This window comes from Nipponia nippon, unplaced genomic scaffold, assembly GCF_047370975.1.
Source record: "Nipponia nippon isolate SJK-2023a ecotype South Korea unplaced genomic scaffold, ASM4737097v1 scaffold_12, whole genome shotgun sequence".
Taxonomy (NCBI): domain Eukaryota; kingdom Metazoa; phylum Chordata; class Aves; order Pelecaniformes; family Threskiornithidae; genus Nipponia; species Nipponia nippon.
Window position 1 is genome coordinate 15,935,367 of NW_028262313.1, and position 16,793 is coordinate 15,952,159.

Sequence of the window (16,793 nt, forward strand, 5' to 3'; positions counted from 1 at the left end):
TTCCTTCACTGCTTGCTGATGAGGTGCACCTCCAACCATTGAATGCAGACATGCTTGGGAACTAACAAATCTATTGCTTACTGCCAAGGCTGTAGCTTGGTTTTAGGGCTGCTCAGCCAGAGAGGGCTTATTGCTCACTCCATTTCTGTTCGTTCCAGGAGCTGCATTTCAAGAACCGTTACTGGCACGACAGCTGCTTCCGCTGCTTCAAGTGCTACACGTCCTTGGTCAACGAGCCCTTCATGCTAAGGGAGAACAACAAGGTCTGGTGTAGCAACTGCACTACCACTGCGGATGCGCCCAGGTGTAAGGGCTGCTTCAAGCCTATCATTGCAGGTACTGGTGCCGGTGATACGGGTACGACTGCCGAGTTCTGCTCTAGGGCAAAACCATGGAGGTTTCTCAAGCTGCGGAGGCTGCCGTTAGGGGTACGGGCATCACAGCGGAAGGCTGGAGCACCCCAAAATGGTGCAAGCTTTGACTGTTGCTCTCACCTGTCCATTTCATGCAAGTGGTGAAAGGCTGCTTTGCAGTTAACCCTCATGTGGATACTTCACCTTAGTCGTTAGTCTCAAACCATTTCTACCAAAAGCTTTGCTCTGTAGATCAAGGTCCTCTTCTCAGAAAGGCTCAGGCACCTGCCTGACAAATATTTTCAGAAAATCTAGAAGGCCCTGGCTAAAGTCAGATACAGAAATTAACAGCTCATCACTTACACGTTACAATTGAGTCCTGGGCTTAGGTACGGACAGGTCTTGCCTACAGGTCTGTTGTTGCATTGCACAGGGCGGGGAGTTTGTCACAAGCCTGAAATCCCACGTAACGAGTTATTTCTGTCTGTTGTAGGAGACCAAAATGTTGAGTACAAGAAGATGGTCTGGCACAAGGACTGTTTCACTTGCAGCCAGTGCAAGCAAGTGATTGGATCTGGGAGCTTCTTCCCCAAGGGCGATGACTTCTACTGTGTCTCCTGCCATGAGCACAAGTTTGCCAAGACCTGTGCTAAATGCAAGAATGTAAGTCCTTCCATGTAAGCCCTCACGTGTCTTTTGGAAGCTAGGAGAGTGAACCAGTAGACAGATCATGGTGGAGCTATACCAATGCTTACCTTCTTTCCTTGAGATACCGGTGCCAGCAGCTGGTGGTATAATAATGCGAGAGCTAATGGTTCTTGCACGTTACAGTATCCGAGCCGGGGCTGTAGGGCTATCTGATGGCAACTCTGCTGAAACCAAGTGGGCTCTGGTCTCGCACTTGCTTTGGTGATGGTTTGAGCTTTCTAGTAGATGTTGTGTATTCAAGCAGTAAACCAGTATTTTATAAAATAGCTGTGTTACAACTTTTGCAACTGATTAGTGTAGAATTGCAGAGTCACTGCAGGTAAAATAAACTACTGTGAAAGCTCCAGGCACGAGGATTTCAGGCTAGAGGAACTCAAGTGCGCTGCACTATTTAATGCAAACTTTCAAGAGATTTTCTCCATGACAAAGCCCTCCTACCCTCCACTCCATGCCTGCATCACCTCTCTGCCTCCCTACTGATTCTGAAACACATCTCTGCTCTTTGCCTCCTAGCCCATCACTTCTGGAGGCCTCACTTACCAGGAACAGCCTTGGCATTCAGAGTGTTTCATTTGCTCCAACTGCAAGAAGCAACTGGGCGGGAAGCGCTTCACAGCTGTAGAGGATCAGTTTTACTGTGTTGAATGCTACAAGGAGTGTGTTGCCAAGAAGTGTGCTGGCTGCAAGAATCCTATTACAGGTATGTTGGATTAAATGCAGCTTGGGGGCAGCGGGTGCTTAAGGTCAGAACAGTGATCCCCAAAGACAGGCTGCTCACACCAGAAGCAGGGCTAGTATCCCAAGCCCAACCCCAGCAATTTACCCATGATCTGACTAAAAGCCATGTGCTCTCATTGGATGGAGTCTGAGTTAGTAACTGAGCTCTTCACCCTTTGCATGCCTCAAATATAGCTCCTTCAAAACTTCCCCAACTAGGACTGTCCCCACCTATAGCTTAGCCTAGGAACCTCAGGTCTAAAAAGAGCAGTGTTTTATTGCCCCCAAGTGACATTCGTTTCACTTCTGATGTATTTCACATGTAACAGTTACTGGACTGCAAAGCTCAGCCCTGCAACGTGGGCGTTATCCTGCCAGTCCCATGGGACTTGCATTCCATTATTCTGCATTTTAGAGCATGGATCTGAGCCCGTAACAACGAGGCAGAGCTTCAGCCCCAACCTGTCCTTGCTCTACATCTTGATCTTTCCTTCAGCTTGACTGTTTCCTGGAGAAAGGATCCAAGGGAAAAAGCTTATTGCAGAGACAGGCCACACAAGCCTTATGCTAAACTGCCCGTTTCTGGAAGAGCTGTAATACTGAGCAGCAAACACTGGGGTTGAGTTGCAGACCGTATTTGTATGCCTAAAATACTAGCCAAAACTGCAAGACTACAGAAGCACAGGAGGCACTAAGAATGGTATCTGCTGTTTGGTGGGCTAGCCCAGCCACGGGAAAAGCTACTATCGCCGTCCTATAATTGTTTTCTCTCCTAGCAGGATTTGGAAGAGGAACCAGTGTGGTTAACTACGAAGATGAATCCTGGCACGATTATTGTTTCAAATGCACAAAGTGTGCCCGTGGTCTGGCCAACAAGCGCTTTGTTTGCCATAATGGAAAAATTTACTGTGCTGAGTGTCCCAAACGACTGTAAGGAGCAGACAGCAACTGCTGTAAAATGGATTTTAGAGCCCTGCTTTCCAAAACAGTCCTGGTAAAGGAGCAGGTTTTTGCATGTTAAAAGCTCTAACTTTTTCCATTTTAGTATAAAAACTAAAGTAGCCTCAGTATACTGGGTTTGACTTTTGAAGCTCCTGCAGTATGATAGCATGTAGCGTTGCAAAAATCTAACTTTGCTTCCAAGTAACTCTTAGCGTAAAGGCTTGAAATGCCGTTACATTTAGCATTAGAGATCCACATACTACATAATCCATGTGTGGCTTAAACTAAAACAAAACTAGTTTTAAACTTGTCTCGTTTACAGCTTGGCACTTAAATGAAGTAGGTTTGACAAGGCATGCACCTCAGAAACAGAGATGCAAAGATTGCACCCGGGATCAGAGAGATCCATTATATGCTTTTACAAGTACAGGTACATTACATACATCGCACCCGTAATAGCAGCACAAGAATAAATACTTTAGCTTACCCTACCACACCAAACTGCAGCAAGTGTATGGAATGGCTTCATTTTACATATAACAATGTTTTGGCAGTATCATTTAGCTTTAGTTAAGTTTCCATAAACTTATTTTAGGTCTTGATTTCCGCATGGTTTGCCCAAAAGTTTTGCTCATCAGCTTTTTTTACATCATTGTTTAAATGAGGCTGTCTATATACAATTATTAATCCATTAACAAGAAGTAAATCGTTCAACTACAACAAAATGCACACGCATTTAGAAGTGCCTTAAAAATAGCTCAGACAACGATAGCTCTCCTATCATGTCAGTGTATGTTTTATGATTTAATAAAAGTGAGACTAGTGCCTGCTTGGAGTCCTACAGTCTGGAAAATTGTTTTTCATTTTGCCATCTTACACGATTGACACCTCTTATGCTTGAGCTGCTGAAATCGAGTCTGATGCGTTGATACTGGCAAAGCAGAGTCAGCTGTTCTGCCACAGCGCCTTTAAACATCTGAGGACCAAAGCAACAATTTCCATAAACTAATTAATTTTTTTTTTTTTAATATATAACTGACACTGGACCATCTGCCAAGAACAGCCTGTGTGAAAAAGCCCTTTGGAGAACATATGCCTAGCCCCTCTCCAGACACAGATCTGCTACTGCCCTTCAGCAACCTGAACGCTGGTTTAAGCGTCTTTTTTTCACTGCAGTGGTTGATACCATAGAGAAATATTTATTAACTGGATGCTGCTCCAGTCATTCCCTTTTGTTCACAAGCACCTGCCAGAAACAAAGAACCCTCACAAGAAAAGCAAACGGCAGCATCTTGCTGTATTCTTGATGGTCACTGCTCCACCAGGGCCAGGGAGCACTGTTAGACTCACGGTTAGAACATGAAGATGCTGGCTCTACAAGTAAAAAGCAAAGGCTTATAGTGAAAAGCGAGTTAAAGAATTCAACAGTTACGAACACGTCATCGGCGTGTACACACGCAGCAAGATCTGAAGGTGTTAGTACAAATACCTTCCCAACCACACGAATGCAGCTGCCACAGAGGCGACTAGTTTTGGGAATCTGCAGCGTGGAGCAGTTAGAGCAGCACCAGAGCGCGTCTCAAGGCAGGTCAGCATGGCAAGGGGTTGGAGACTCCTAGTAAGGTAATGTTTAGCATTACAGAAATAAAGCGTTGTTTGACTGCAAAGTTTATTTAACAGTGCGCACATATTTACATGGAGCTGTAACAGACCATTCAACAAATAATATCAGCACAGGAAAAATATCAGCATCTTTTTTGTTAGAATGATTGTCTCTGCCAGAATGAAACAGCCATCATACAAAAATACATTTTTCTTTTTACCTAAGGCACTGCTCTAAGGTCTAAAACAGTTCTACCGTATCCTGAATAGCAAACAGTGAGAGTAAGAAGGCTGAGGGTTTCCTATTGTAACTGCGATGTCAAGGAAAGAACACACTTAGTTCCAGCAAAACCATTTGCATTTAACCACGGAAAACACAGCTGCCATGTGGATGATGCATTTGAAATATCAGCCCGTGGTTTATAGCAGGATTTGAGAGCGCTATTTTTTACAGTAATCACTTATCCAGCATATCTGTTACAGGAGACATAAGAACAAGACTGCATTATTACTTTTAGTAGCCATTTTCAGAAGATGTGTAGTTAATCTCTTCATGCTGTGAAAAGCAGGCAAGTTTAGGTTAAATGGATGACTTAATGCAGGCTTTAGGGGACGGGAAACATATGCAGCTTGCAGCCACCGTTATAAAGCTAGAACAGGAACACTTAGAATAATTAACATGAACAAAACATGACTTCAGTGGTCTAATACTGTTATGTACACAATAAAATAGTACTTCCATGAGTGTAGATAAACTTAAATAAGTAATTCAAAAGGAAAACATTTTTAAAAGCATGACATGTTAAACCGCACTATGACAGACATATCTAGGTACTCAACATTTTTGTAATATATTAGTGCATATACTGTAAAATGTTTTGATGTTTTCCAACAGATTAAAACATATTAGCGATGGTACAATACTACATTTTGGAACTGCCAATATTTTCATGGTAGAAAACAAGGAATTTTTCTTCTCCATTCAAAATTGAAGATAGTCAATTTTGTGTTTTCAAATAGCACATGAACCAACAAGTAACAGCGGTTTTCTAGAACACGACAAAGGGAGTTCAGCTTTAACACACACTGAATGAGTCTTTGATTTCATCAAGTGCCATTTTAGGAATATGCAAAATCTGGCCAGTAGCTAACTGGGGAGCCTCCAATGGCACGTTGCTGTACCTGACACTGGTATGAAAATAAAATTAAAAAGAAAGACTCAAACAGGTTACTGTACAGTCTGTAAAAGGGAAACAAGTGATATTTAAACAAGGCAATCTTATCTAACAATTAGCTAAACAAATGGAACAGGAACATCAGCACAATAGTTTCCCTGAAATGTTTCAAGGTGCAAATCTAGAAGTTTGTCATCCCTCCCCTGGTGTTTTTTGTTTTTTTGCAAACTTGAAGATGGATAAAGGTAAACAAGCAGCTTTTCAAAACAAGGCCTTCGGTACTTGGTAAAACACCGGATTACTGAAGTGCAATCAGGTTATTTCCAGGTCTCTAGTGTTCACAGTTCTGTCCAAAGAGCAAAGAGAAGAAAACGTTTAACCATCATAGCTGTGTGTATGGCGCACACGTCTATCATCACTGTCAGAGCCTACATCCAGGGAGTGAGCACAGAACCACTTGGTTACTACAGTCCAAAATCAGCACAGTAGCTTTTCTTTTTTTTTATATACGAATATTAGTTTTCAGTTATGTACATAATTCTTAAACCATATTAAGTCTAAACGTTTTCAAGTTCAAAATTAAAAGGCAACGCTTTCTTCACTAAAATGTTAATGATTTTCATCAGAACAAAATGTGATTAGCAGTATCACATTAAATCCATCTATTCCCATGGCCCAGTTAGTCGTGGCCTCAAGGAAAGTCTCAATAACGCTATGTCCGTGGGACTAAAATTCACAAGACGCAGAGTGACAGAGGAGACTCAGGAAACAGTTCAGTCTAGAAAAGTGCTACACTTTAATCAAAAAAAGTGCTACACATCACTGAAAGAAAATGTGGATAGCAAGTCTTGTTTTTTCCACTACCATTCATTTCAACTGTTCACACAGTCATTCATCTCACGGAAAGAGATCTCCTGCTGTGAGCATGTCCATTTGGGGTTTAGCTCCAACACCAGAGAAGTTTAGTCTTACATCAGCTAGCTTATTGAAGCCTCTCTGACACGCTATGCTGCACAGCATCAGGGTCTGGCTTCTCAAATACACGTGGCTTCAGATGCAGCCCTGCTTCTTTCGGAAAACTCAGAATATTGTGTGTGCAGCTTTATTACTCCTCCCAAAATGTAACACAACCGCCTGTGGAATTTAAGGTTGGTGTTACCCGCCTCAGTGAAGTGGAAGACTATTCTACTGTAAGTAGAGAGGACAGCTACTATACCTTGCCAGAGCCTGAAGAGCCCTTGTAAGACCATGCAGGTCAGCATCAAAAAGTTATAGAACATGCCTAGGAGCGGAAAGGTCTTGTCTGTAGAGTTACATCAGACACCTTTTAAACTGTTAGTATCTTCAAAAGTAACACGTGCCATTTAAGATATCTTAGAAGAAGCTTAAAATACAACAGATGGGCTTGAGTGCTGGTAGGAGATACAGGAGTTTCACAGGGGTGCAGCTGTGTCTTTGGAAGAGCCTTAATGTTGGGCCTTAGCTGCTGTCTAGAGCAAGTCCCTAAGAAGGCATCAGTTGGCGACTCCTTTTGACAGAATGCAAGTTACAAGCGCTAAAGAAAGGGCTTTCGCTCCGGTCTACACATTGGAAAAAGTGCCTTGAAAATAAGAAGCAGCAGTTAAGGCAAGGAGAGTAAAATGCAAGGAAGTTAATTACCTAGCCAGAGGAAGAGACAGATAGGGAAATCAGCTTGGATTACCTGATGAAGCATCTATAGGTTTGGTCAATGAATTCACTGCACCATCTTCATCAAAAGCCAATTTGGGACTAGAAGGTATTGTAGCAGCATCATTCAAGTTTTGATTACAGTTACCAGCAGAGATGCTGTCCGAGCTCAGTTTGGTTGACTTGGAATGTACTCCAACGTCAATAAACTCCTCAAAAGTCCACGAATCAGATTTTCCATTAAGATTCTGAATAAGTCCAATTGTATGATCAGCTTCGTTAACACCCAGCTTCACTGAGTCATTGATAACCATTTCTTTTGCAGGATGGCTAGAAAAAAAAGGAACGGATACTTGTATTACAATTTCTGCGTATTTAACCTTTAGACTGATTACAGGCCAGCCAATTAGCAGTCTGCATACTCTGCAAAGCACTGAAGGGCATTCCCAGACAAGCTCCTCCAGCTGCCACGCAGGATCTCCCCTCCAAGAGCCAAGGGAGAACGACTCCTCACCAACATATAGCTGTTTTTTACTATATTAGTAGCTCTCAGGTAAGGTCTGGCTCCAGAAATTTGATATAAGAAAGCAACAAGTTTAAAGCCCTGCACCATTAAAACCCTATTCTAGTAGTGTGCGTTTTTCCTTTTTTCTCCAGTTAAGACTTTTTAAACACAAAACTAAGCCTCAGAATACTAGCAATATTTAAAGCCAATTCAAAATCTAAACCCAAATCAGTGTGATCAATTTTCATTCATTCTTAAGATGATCATGAAAATGCCTTTATATTCCATCACTGGAGGAATGAGATTAATTTATCATCACTTTAAAAAAAAGAGTTCACAATGTCATTTCTAAATCATTAGCATTTAGATGAGCAAACGGAACAAGCATCAGAGGACAGATTTTCCAGTAGTAGATGGAAATGCTTTATGTTCAAAAAGATAAAATTTGAAATACTAAAAAAATTCCCATTAAGGGAGGCTTTTGTGTTGCATCTGGTGTTTCAGCACAACTGAAACTGTTCTAGAGTTTTCTGTAGGTTATTCTTCCTTTTCAGTGTTGTCCCCCTCCCTCTTGTTTAATCTTTTGTTAATGAAAAGAACTGCTAGCCATTTCAAGGGAAAAGATTTCAAGCTAATGCTGTTCTTTATGAGTAACACTGCCGCATCTCTGGCTCTGTGTCTCACTTCTTAGCAAAGCCAGTACTGTTAACGTGGGGCCATCTAAACAAACAATTATCCTGAACTAACTGCCTCTGCGTGAAGCAGTAAACTGACAGCATGCACACACCACATGCCTGGAGCAAGCCGGAGAAATACCACAAAGCTAGCGGGGTGCAGAATTTGAGGCAATGCTACATACAGCACTAAATTTAATTTAAACATAGAGAGAGATTTCTAGTGTGACGGAGAACTGCTCTGACAGTAAAGCAGCCACCTACACAGACTCACCTGCAATCCTTTAATTCAGTGACAAGTAGAGACCCCTCATCACTTTTCAAATCGCCTCCATTCATAAACACTTCACTGGCCTTCAACTCTGACACATCTTGTTCTTCACATTCTGTAGAGATCAAGCTATGTGCAGTCTCTAAACAACCCTCTGCCTCCCCCTTGACTTCCTGGGCTAAGTCAACGCCATTTAGCTTTCCTGAAAGTGGGGGGAAAAAAAGAAAAAAAAAGAAAGAAAAAGAAAAAGAAAGAGCTTCAGTAACAGAATTGCTATTCTAAATGAATAAAACCCAAGTGCCAAAATGACCTTTCCTAGCCAAAACTCGAGGCACTTGGCTTCAATAGCTTTGTTTCTCTGTAGACAAGCTGCCTATAACAACATGAAATTTGTTTTCCATCTTTAAAAATACATTTGTAAAATGAAAGCATGCTGCCTGCATTTCACTCAAATAATTTTTGCATTTAATCATTTTGACTGTCTCTTGTGGTACAGAACAGGCAATAATCTACTCTCTCTGTTCAAGCAGAGAGCCTCCCTGGCATTTCTGGGACTTGCATCTCGGATCATCACACTGCTATTACGTGGGTGACCTTTTTAACAACGCTTAAACATCACTGAGACACTGACTGCCACTTAGACCTGACTCATCAAGTTTCCTTACCTGGTTGATCAGTCTTCTCAAGACCCAATTCTTCCTCCTCTTCAATATCCTCTCCCTCCATGGCCTCAGAGGCAGACTTCCCTTCATTCTGCAACTGAATTGCCGGAGCGTTATTCAGAATAACTCACTACCCTCTAGCATTTCACAAATCACAGCTCCCATGCAGGACTATTCTGTGCCCAGCAGTAAGGCCACACTAGTCCAAAGGCTAATAGACAATCAGGTCACCCTGCAACACCCAGCTCCTGCTGAGCAGGAGCCTGTAAAGGAACATGTGGGACCCGCTTCCATCTCCTACCTATGAATTATTCCTGAGTGCCTTTTCCCCTCATTTCTCCAAGGTGTGTGCTAAATATGGATTGATTTTCAGCTATATGAAGACTTGGGTCTTTGAATGGTCAGAGAAGAACAACTAGTCCTCAATATAACAGGCATAATTTACCACAAACGTTAGACGTTAGGTCACTACATTAACAAAAATATGTCCAGTTTACTGTAGTGATCCAAGGGGCATCCAAGATTTGCTTTAAGCAAACAGATGTAGACAGGAATTAAAGTTTTCTGGGGAAAAACAGCCCCAGCAGAATGCATACTGTTTTAAAAAGAAAATCCATTACTAACCAGTGTTTTTTTTAACCAATCTGCAAGTGATAACGCCAGATCACATTGTTTCTACATGCCTTGAACAAAAATGCATCAGACTTTTTGTCAGAACAAGCAAAGTGGAAGAATGCGTGCAATGGGAAGCTACTGAAAATTGTTCTGGTGCACCAGAACTTTGCACTTCACGTGAAAGCCAGTCTGTGTCAGGGCAACAAAGGAAGATGGGATACAGGGCAAAGCCTTCTCTGGGAAGGGCCTGTTCTGTCATTATACAGATCCAAACAAAAAAGTACCTTGGATTCGTTTTGATCTGATTTTCGTGTTCTTTTCATTATTTCTTCGATTCTCTGTTAAAACAGGGAAAATATTTGCAATGACATACAGACCTTTATATTTCAGCAGTCTGGTTTAAATTTTCACCAATCATAATATATTTTTATATTTAATAAATTTACTACTTTACCATTTTTAAAGCTCACAAGCCAGAGCTGGCTTTCCAAAAAAACCACACTACTTCTACTTAAACGCACCTGAGACCATCTGCCTGTTTAACACCTCAACCACTATTTGAGGCTGAGAAAGCTCTCTGCTTTCAAAACAGTATACCTTTTTTCTTTCAAGCCTTTCCTGCATATTTTGCTGCATAATCCTCTCTCTTTCCAGCCTCTGTCTTTCAGCCTCTTCTTGAGCTTTTGCTTCAGCTTCTTCTCTCTGAAACGAAAACAAAAATAATAGAGCACCCAGTGCACAACTCATTCCCAAAAGTCAAAAGCAGAGCTGTTACAGAGATTCTCCTTCAACACAGACAGGAACATCAGACAATCACTATTTAATATTACCACACATTGCAGCTAAATGCCAACTATGCAGCTACAGACATAAAATATATATTACTATGACATTCACAAACTGATCTGAAAAGAAAAACGATGTGCATGGCTATATTGTGATTATGCAAATGTTCTGAATGGTGTTGAGCTACTCAGGGTTCAAACTATACTTGAGGATGAAGATTTGTCTAAGAAGGATAATTTATAAAGTAACAAGACATCAATTAAATTCTAAACGTGGCCAAGTTAACTTAAAAATCTTGGCAGTCCGGTATTACTACCAAGATACTTGGTGCTGAACATCTTCTGTTCCTTCTACACTGGAAAAATCTTTTCCAGTATGACTGGAAAGAAGATAGAAGCATAGTTGACACTGAATAATTGTTAGAAACTTAAACAAGCTTTTAAAGAAACGTTCAGACACATGTCAATGCTATCCGTAAGATACAGCTCTTCAAACATGAAGAATTTAATTGTAAAACTGCTTTCATTTTCAAAATTAATCTCATTTAAAGCAAGTCCACTTTCTGCAAAACAGCTCCCTTCAGTCAGAAGGATGCCTTTGTAAAGGTACACAGATTCTAGCTGTGGAAGACTATTTAGCAACCGGAAAAGCAGACTTAGAAATCATTAAAAAAAAAAAAAATCAATCTTTATTTTAAAGGAATCTGAGCAAGCCAGATTACTTTCCAGACACATCACCTCCTTATAGTCTGTAGCAGTAAGCTGGTAAAGTGGGCTCAGTACAAATATTTTATGTATGCAAAATAGCATCCCAGTTGGCTAAAAAAATTTCCAGAATATCTGCTTCTGACCCACACTTGAATTTATCAAATCTTGGCAGGGGGGGAAAGGAATCACACAGACTAGGGCAAGGAAAGGACTTCAAGACATTGTCAAATCCATCTCAGACAGGATGAACTCTGCTTTACATCATTCCTGACAGAGATTTGTCAAAACCATTCTGTGAAAGAAAAATCAAAGACAACCCCCTCAAAAACACGTCAGCAGCTTGTACGAGGAACACGGTTGGAGCCTACAGATAAGCAGACCTGGTGTTGAAGCTCTGCAAGTTTTTCCTGCTCTTCCTGTTCTCGGCGGATCCTTTCCTCTTCAGCTTGTCTTTGCTGCTCTTCATAAGCCAGTCTCTTTTCTTCCTCCTCCTTGCGGATCTCCTCCTCCCGTCGTGCTTTTTCCTCAGTTGCTCTCTTGGCCATTTCTTCTTCTCTGATTCTAGTGTTTCCAAGATACAGATTATCAACTGGATATTTATTTCTTTGAAAGTATGCATGCACATGAGACAGACTAGGAAAGCAAGAGAGTTCTAAGTTATCCAATCACAAAATAACTGCGTACAGATACTTTCTGGTGTGGATTTACAAATGTCACCATCCAGACCAGGCAAAAGAAAAAGCAGAATAACTTGGAAGAAACTATCTACGAGTACATAAATGTGCTTTGCTGATTAAGTCAAGGCAGGAGCAGGTTGCTCCAATAACGGAATGTTTGGTGGAGAAGTGGATTAAGTGACAACTATTTAGTAAATACCACCTGCATCCATGACATGAATGAAGCTTTTAATCACTGTCAAACATAAATTTAGTTGGATTTCCTAAAAGACTGTTTCTTCTATAGTCCGAATTCCAGAGATATACTGGAGGTGTACGCTGTCAGATCCTGCAGACGTACACAACAGATCTGATGACATATTTCTGATAAAACATCTATAGTAGACTATATGCAAGTTTATGAGAGCTTTATACACGAGTGGAAAACAGACAAAATCTGATGTTCCATCATGTTCACAGAAGCACAGACAGGTGGCCCCTGATCTAGAATAAAGTTAGTCAGCACAAAGTTAAGAATTTAACAACTTCTATGCAGTGAACCAAATGCACACTGATTTATCACGTTGAATTACTTGGCTGCAACATTTCTGATCCAGATTTCGTATCGCTAACATGAGATTTAATGTACCATCAAACCACTGCCTGAGTTCATCAAAGGAAAGTTTAATACAGAGAGGCTGATTATTTCAAGACAAATACAAACAAAACAAATAGAAGTGGTGTAAAAAGCACATTCTAGTTTTGAAATAAAAGCGCCACTGGTGACTGGAAGGAAAAAGAAGCGGTGATTTGCACAGATATGCATTACATATATACTGAGATACAGATTAATGATACACACAGCAACCTGTCCCGTCTCGAATGGTGCTAGCGCCTGTCTCTGCTCCAGGAACTGTATTAAGATTGACAGGAGCTTAAATTAAAGCCTAGGGTACATATACAGCTGGAGTGTCCACTCCAAGCACACCCCACCACTGAAAGCATCCCTTCCTTCTCCTGAATCGTTACCTTTCCTCTTCCTGTCTCTGAATTCTTTCTTGGTCTTCACGCTCTCTTTGCTCCCGTGCTAGACGTCGTTTCTCTGCCAAGATTTTAGCAGCTTCTTCAGCTGTGGTGGTCCCTGCTACTGTTTTGCTACCTGATTCTGCAAAGGTTAAAAGAAACTGCTGTTAAAAAGCCCCAGTAACTTAAAATTAAGAAAGACGTCATCACTGTGAGATGCGATTTTTCTTTTGGCCATCTGACCCACTATCTTTTTGATCAGGGCTCATCACTCAGCGAGCATACCCTGTATCTAAAGGCCCACAAGCGCCAAAGGGGAGTCCTAAAGAGATGCAGAGCCACAATATCTCACTGCCACTGAAATAACAACTCATTTCAACTACACTGATCCAGCCGTGTTCCAGACGATACAGTTAAAGATATTCTCCAATTACCACAGTACTTAAAAACACGTTTCTGAAAACACATGTTTATTCTAGAACCCTTACAAACACTTAAAAGAAAACTGAAAAAAAATACTGCTTTAGGAAATACACTTAACTTCCTTCTAATAAAACTGAACGCACATGACCCTGAAGAAGAAATATTAATTTTTTTTTATTTCTCTTGTTTCATAACATTAACATTCATGCCTTTATATTTATAGGGTATCTTAGAGTGCAAATAATCACCATTTTATCTGGCCCTGAAGGCACATACTAATGACTTCAGTAATACCATATTTCTACACATTTTAGCAACAAATCAATTTCCAATTTACATGGAGATCAAAACAGCTCCAACCACCAGGTTAGCAGATATTGATACAGTCCTGCAGTTTATGTTTCTTCACGTCCTGCCTGGTGTTATGGTGTCTGAACATCAGAGATACTATTGTAAATTAGTGCTAGGAAAAAAACCAACCCTTGCCATCCAGTTGCTCTCAATATATATTGAAAGAACTCTGATTTTTTTACGAGTTATTCCCACTCTCTGGAAATATTACTGTTTCAATGTGACTTAAGAACTCATCATCCGAGTATGCAGAGAATTAGCTCTTGGTGTCAGTAGAGCAATTGCATCATAATGTTGGTGAGGACCTGCCTTTCTTCTTTTTAATATTTCGCAAATCAGCACATATATGTTTGCTTAACATTTATAAAGCCTTCAAGTCAAGGTAATTTTAATCAACAATGAGATCAGGGTTTGATCAGTTATTTTGCTTCTGACCTAAAGACAAATCATTCAAAACACAATGCCATCATTAGGAACTTTAATACCTGAAAAGCTGCTTAAAAGCCATGGACACGTAATCGCTACCTGCAGCTGTAGGGCATAATTACACAGAGTAAACTCTCAGCAGCTGAATCATGGCAGTGTTTCGTGCATAAAAATTATTCTTGGAGTCCTAGGAAAAGCATTCCAGCACCGATGGAGTGCAGTCACAGAAACGTTTTCTAATATTTAGATTTCTCCAACACTGAAAAAGAAGTGGCTCCCCAAAACACACATAGCTTCTGATTTGGGCAAAAATGCAGTCATGTTGGTACAAGCAAGAATCAGCTGCGACAGTTCCAAATTTGAACTCAGTCAAAAGTCAACTTCTCCTCCTCCTCCCTGAGCAGGAAAGACCACTCCTTTGCAGTCATAAGAACCATTAACAGGATCTGCCCACTCAACACTTGCATGTGCTTTTCTTCCTATATTCTGCAACCTTCTTTTTTATTTAAAGAAAAGGAGGGAGGTTTCATTTAGTGTTGCCAGTATACAACCATGAAGAAATCAAAATGCCTCTCTTCTCCTCCACCACTTGAGTGTCTTGCCAGTTTAGACTAGTCACTTTTTACAGCAGAAGCTACCTTCTATTGTGCACTTGCACAGCAACCAACGCAGCAGTCCTATTTTAACACTACTGGAATCTCAGGTGTATCAAAATTGGTTGACATTTAATGTCAGGTTTAACCTATTTCCCCCCCTTAAAATTGAACCTAAATAAGACAATCCTCAGCAAGAAGCCTAAAGAGTTTTGGCTTTTAGGTTATAGGGTTATAACGCGATAATGATAGCTTGAAATACGATGAATATCTGGTATTGAAAATGACAGAAGAAAATTAGTCACAACGATTCAGAACACTGGAGATACGGAAAGAACAGGAGGCATAAAACCCAAAGAAGGGTAGGAGACCTCAAGTCTATGGGGGACCTTCCCATTGCATTTTCACTTTTGAAGCTTTACTGATGTTTCCCATATGGTTACTTCAATAGTGCTTTCGTCTCCATGCGCCCCTTGCACAGTCTGTTTCCACAGGGCAGGACGTGGGACTTCCCAACATGATTGCTAACATGCCTTAAGAAGATTCTTCCAGTGTTATATACTCAGCTCCATTTTCCTTGTACTCCCACTGTCATTCCTGATAAGAACTGTCTTTTTCTCAAAGGACCTTTTCATGATGGATGGGGAAAGAGGGAAACAGGCAAGAGAAATGTCTCAGAACAATTGTAAAATATACTATTAGTTGGATAAAGGGAAGATTCCAACACATTTCAAGGCAAGTCATTTATTCACAGTGAATCTAGGAATCATATTCCAAAGCCTTCACTACCCAGATATGAAAAAGTGAGGCTCCATGATAGTTTATTACCTATCATCATGCATAAGGTGAGAGCTCATGAAGGAGCACTTCTTATGCTTTAAGTTGAAACAAGCCTTTTAACTCTCAGAGAAGCTGCGAAAGGCTGCTGCCAGAAATGACAACTGCTCCAAGTCACTGAAAAATAAAAAGCGTTTTACTGCAGAACAGTATATTTTAGTGGGAAGACACAAAAAACAAGACAAAAACTTGATTGCTGTCTGCCCGCAATGGGCAATCAAGTTTAGTTTGAAGGAGAAGAGATGGTATGAAGATACAAGTGCACAAAGCTGAAATTAGGTTGAACCTACAAGACCTAGAGACTGATTTGCCACATGCCGTTCACTGGTGCGCTCTGACTTCAGAAGCTGTCTGGAATATGGCATTGCACCAGCCCACAGGGTGAACTGCCTACACAGACGTGTGAAATGAAAATTGCCTTGAAAATTGAAAGCAACTTTTTCTTTTTAAGAACAAAGATTTTGAATGTTTTGGTACGCTGCAATATTGCTAAGTGAGGCAAAGAGATAAACAAATTCATCTCGGTGTTGAAGAACATGCCCATTATTTCCTTATCTTCTACGTGTCAAAGAAAAAGAGCTTCATCCAGCCCCAATATGAATCACTACAAAGATGACTAGCTTGGAGATTAGCAATAAAATAAAATGGAAACAGATAAACTGGGTTGATACAGTTCCAGAAGTCAATGTAGAGAGGAGACAGGTGGGGCATCCAAGGAACAAGGACAGGTGTTCTTGTTCCAGAGCAACTGGAAGGGACAGGAATAGGACATGTTGGTATGGAGGTTTCAACCAACCAATGACATTGATCACAATTGATTATACCCCCTCTGAGGCATGCAAGACAATTATCGCAGTGATGTAGCGCATCAAGGATGGGCATTCTGATTGCAAAGATAAATGATGTGACACCAAAGACGGATGTGCAACTTCATACAAACATCCACATTTGACTATGACATCCCGGCTTCCTTCTAGAGGAACACATGCTCAGAGAACTGTACCACACGTGAGTTCTTCAGCTGACTAACACTACTTCACATCCAACATTGAGCAGTGTCAGGAAGAGCCTCAGAAATAACAGACAACTGCAGCAGCTG

The 16,793-nt window shown here is 40.9% G+C and overlaps 2 protein-coding genes across 4 annotated transcripts in view; one reads left to right on the top strand and one right to left on the bottom strand.

Annotated features, from left to right (window-relative positions):
* Window positions 1-3,555, top strand: part of FHL1 (four and a half LIM domains 1) — a 32,675-nt gene extending 29,120 nt beyond the window's left edge. Inside the window, exons 3-6 of one of the 2 annotated variants that reach the window (XM_087749044.1) lie at window positions 159-336; window positions 847-1,016; window positions 1,575-1,761; window positions 2,555-3,555. In XM_087749044.1, coding sequence (XP_087605170.1) covers window positions 159-336; window positions 847-1,016; window positions 1,575-1,761; window positions 2,555-2,712 — 693 coding nt within the window. In that variant the 3' untranslated portion in view covers window positions 2,713-3,555. The remainder of the gene's footprint in view (window positions 1-158; window positions 337-846; window positions 1,017-1,574; window positions 1,762-2,554) is intronic. The other variant, XM_087749045.1, reaches the window with a different exon arrangement.
* Window positions 3,556-3,627: 72 nt separating this feature from the next.
* The window catches only part of MAP7D3 (MAP7 domain containing 3), a 47,532-nt gene continuing 34,366 nt past the window's right edge, over window positions 3,628-16,793 (bottom strand). Inside the window, exons 14-21 of one of the 2 annotated variants that reach the window (XM_087749043.1) lie at window positions 13,071-13,206; window positions 11,766-11,946; window positions 10,490-10,594; window positions 10,177-10,230; window positions 9,281-9,374; window positions 8,619-8,817; window positions 7,200-7,495; window positions 3,628-5,843 (exon numbers count right to left, since the gene is read on the bottom strand). In XM_087749043.1, coding sequence (XP_087605169.1) covers window positions 5,836-5,843; window positions 7,200-7,495; window positions 8,619-8,817; window positions 9,281-9,374; window positions 10,177-10,230; window positions 10,490-10,594; window positions 11,766-11,946; window positions 13,071-13,206 — 1,073 coding nt within the window. In that variant the 3' untranslated portion in view covers window positions 3,628-5,835. The other variant, XM_087749042.1, reaches the window with a different exon arrangement.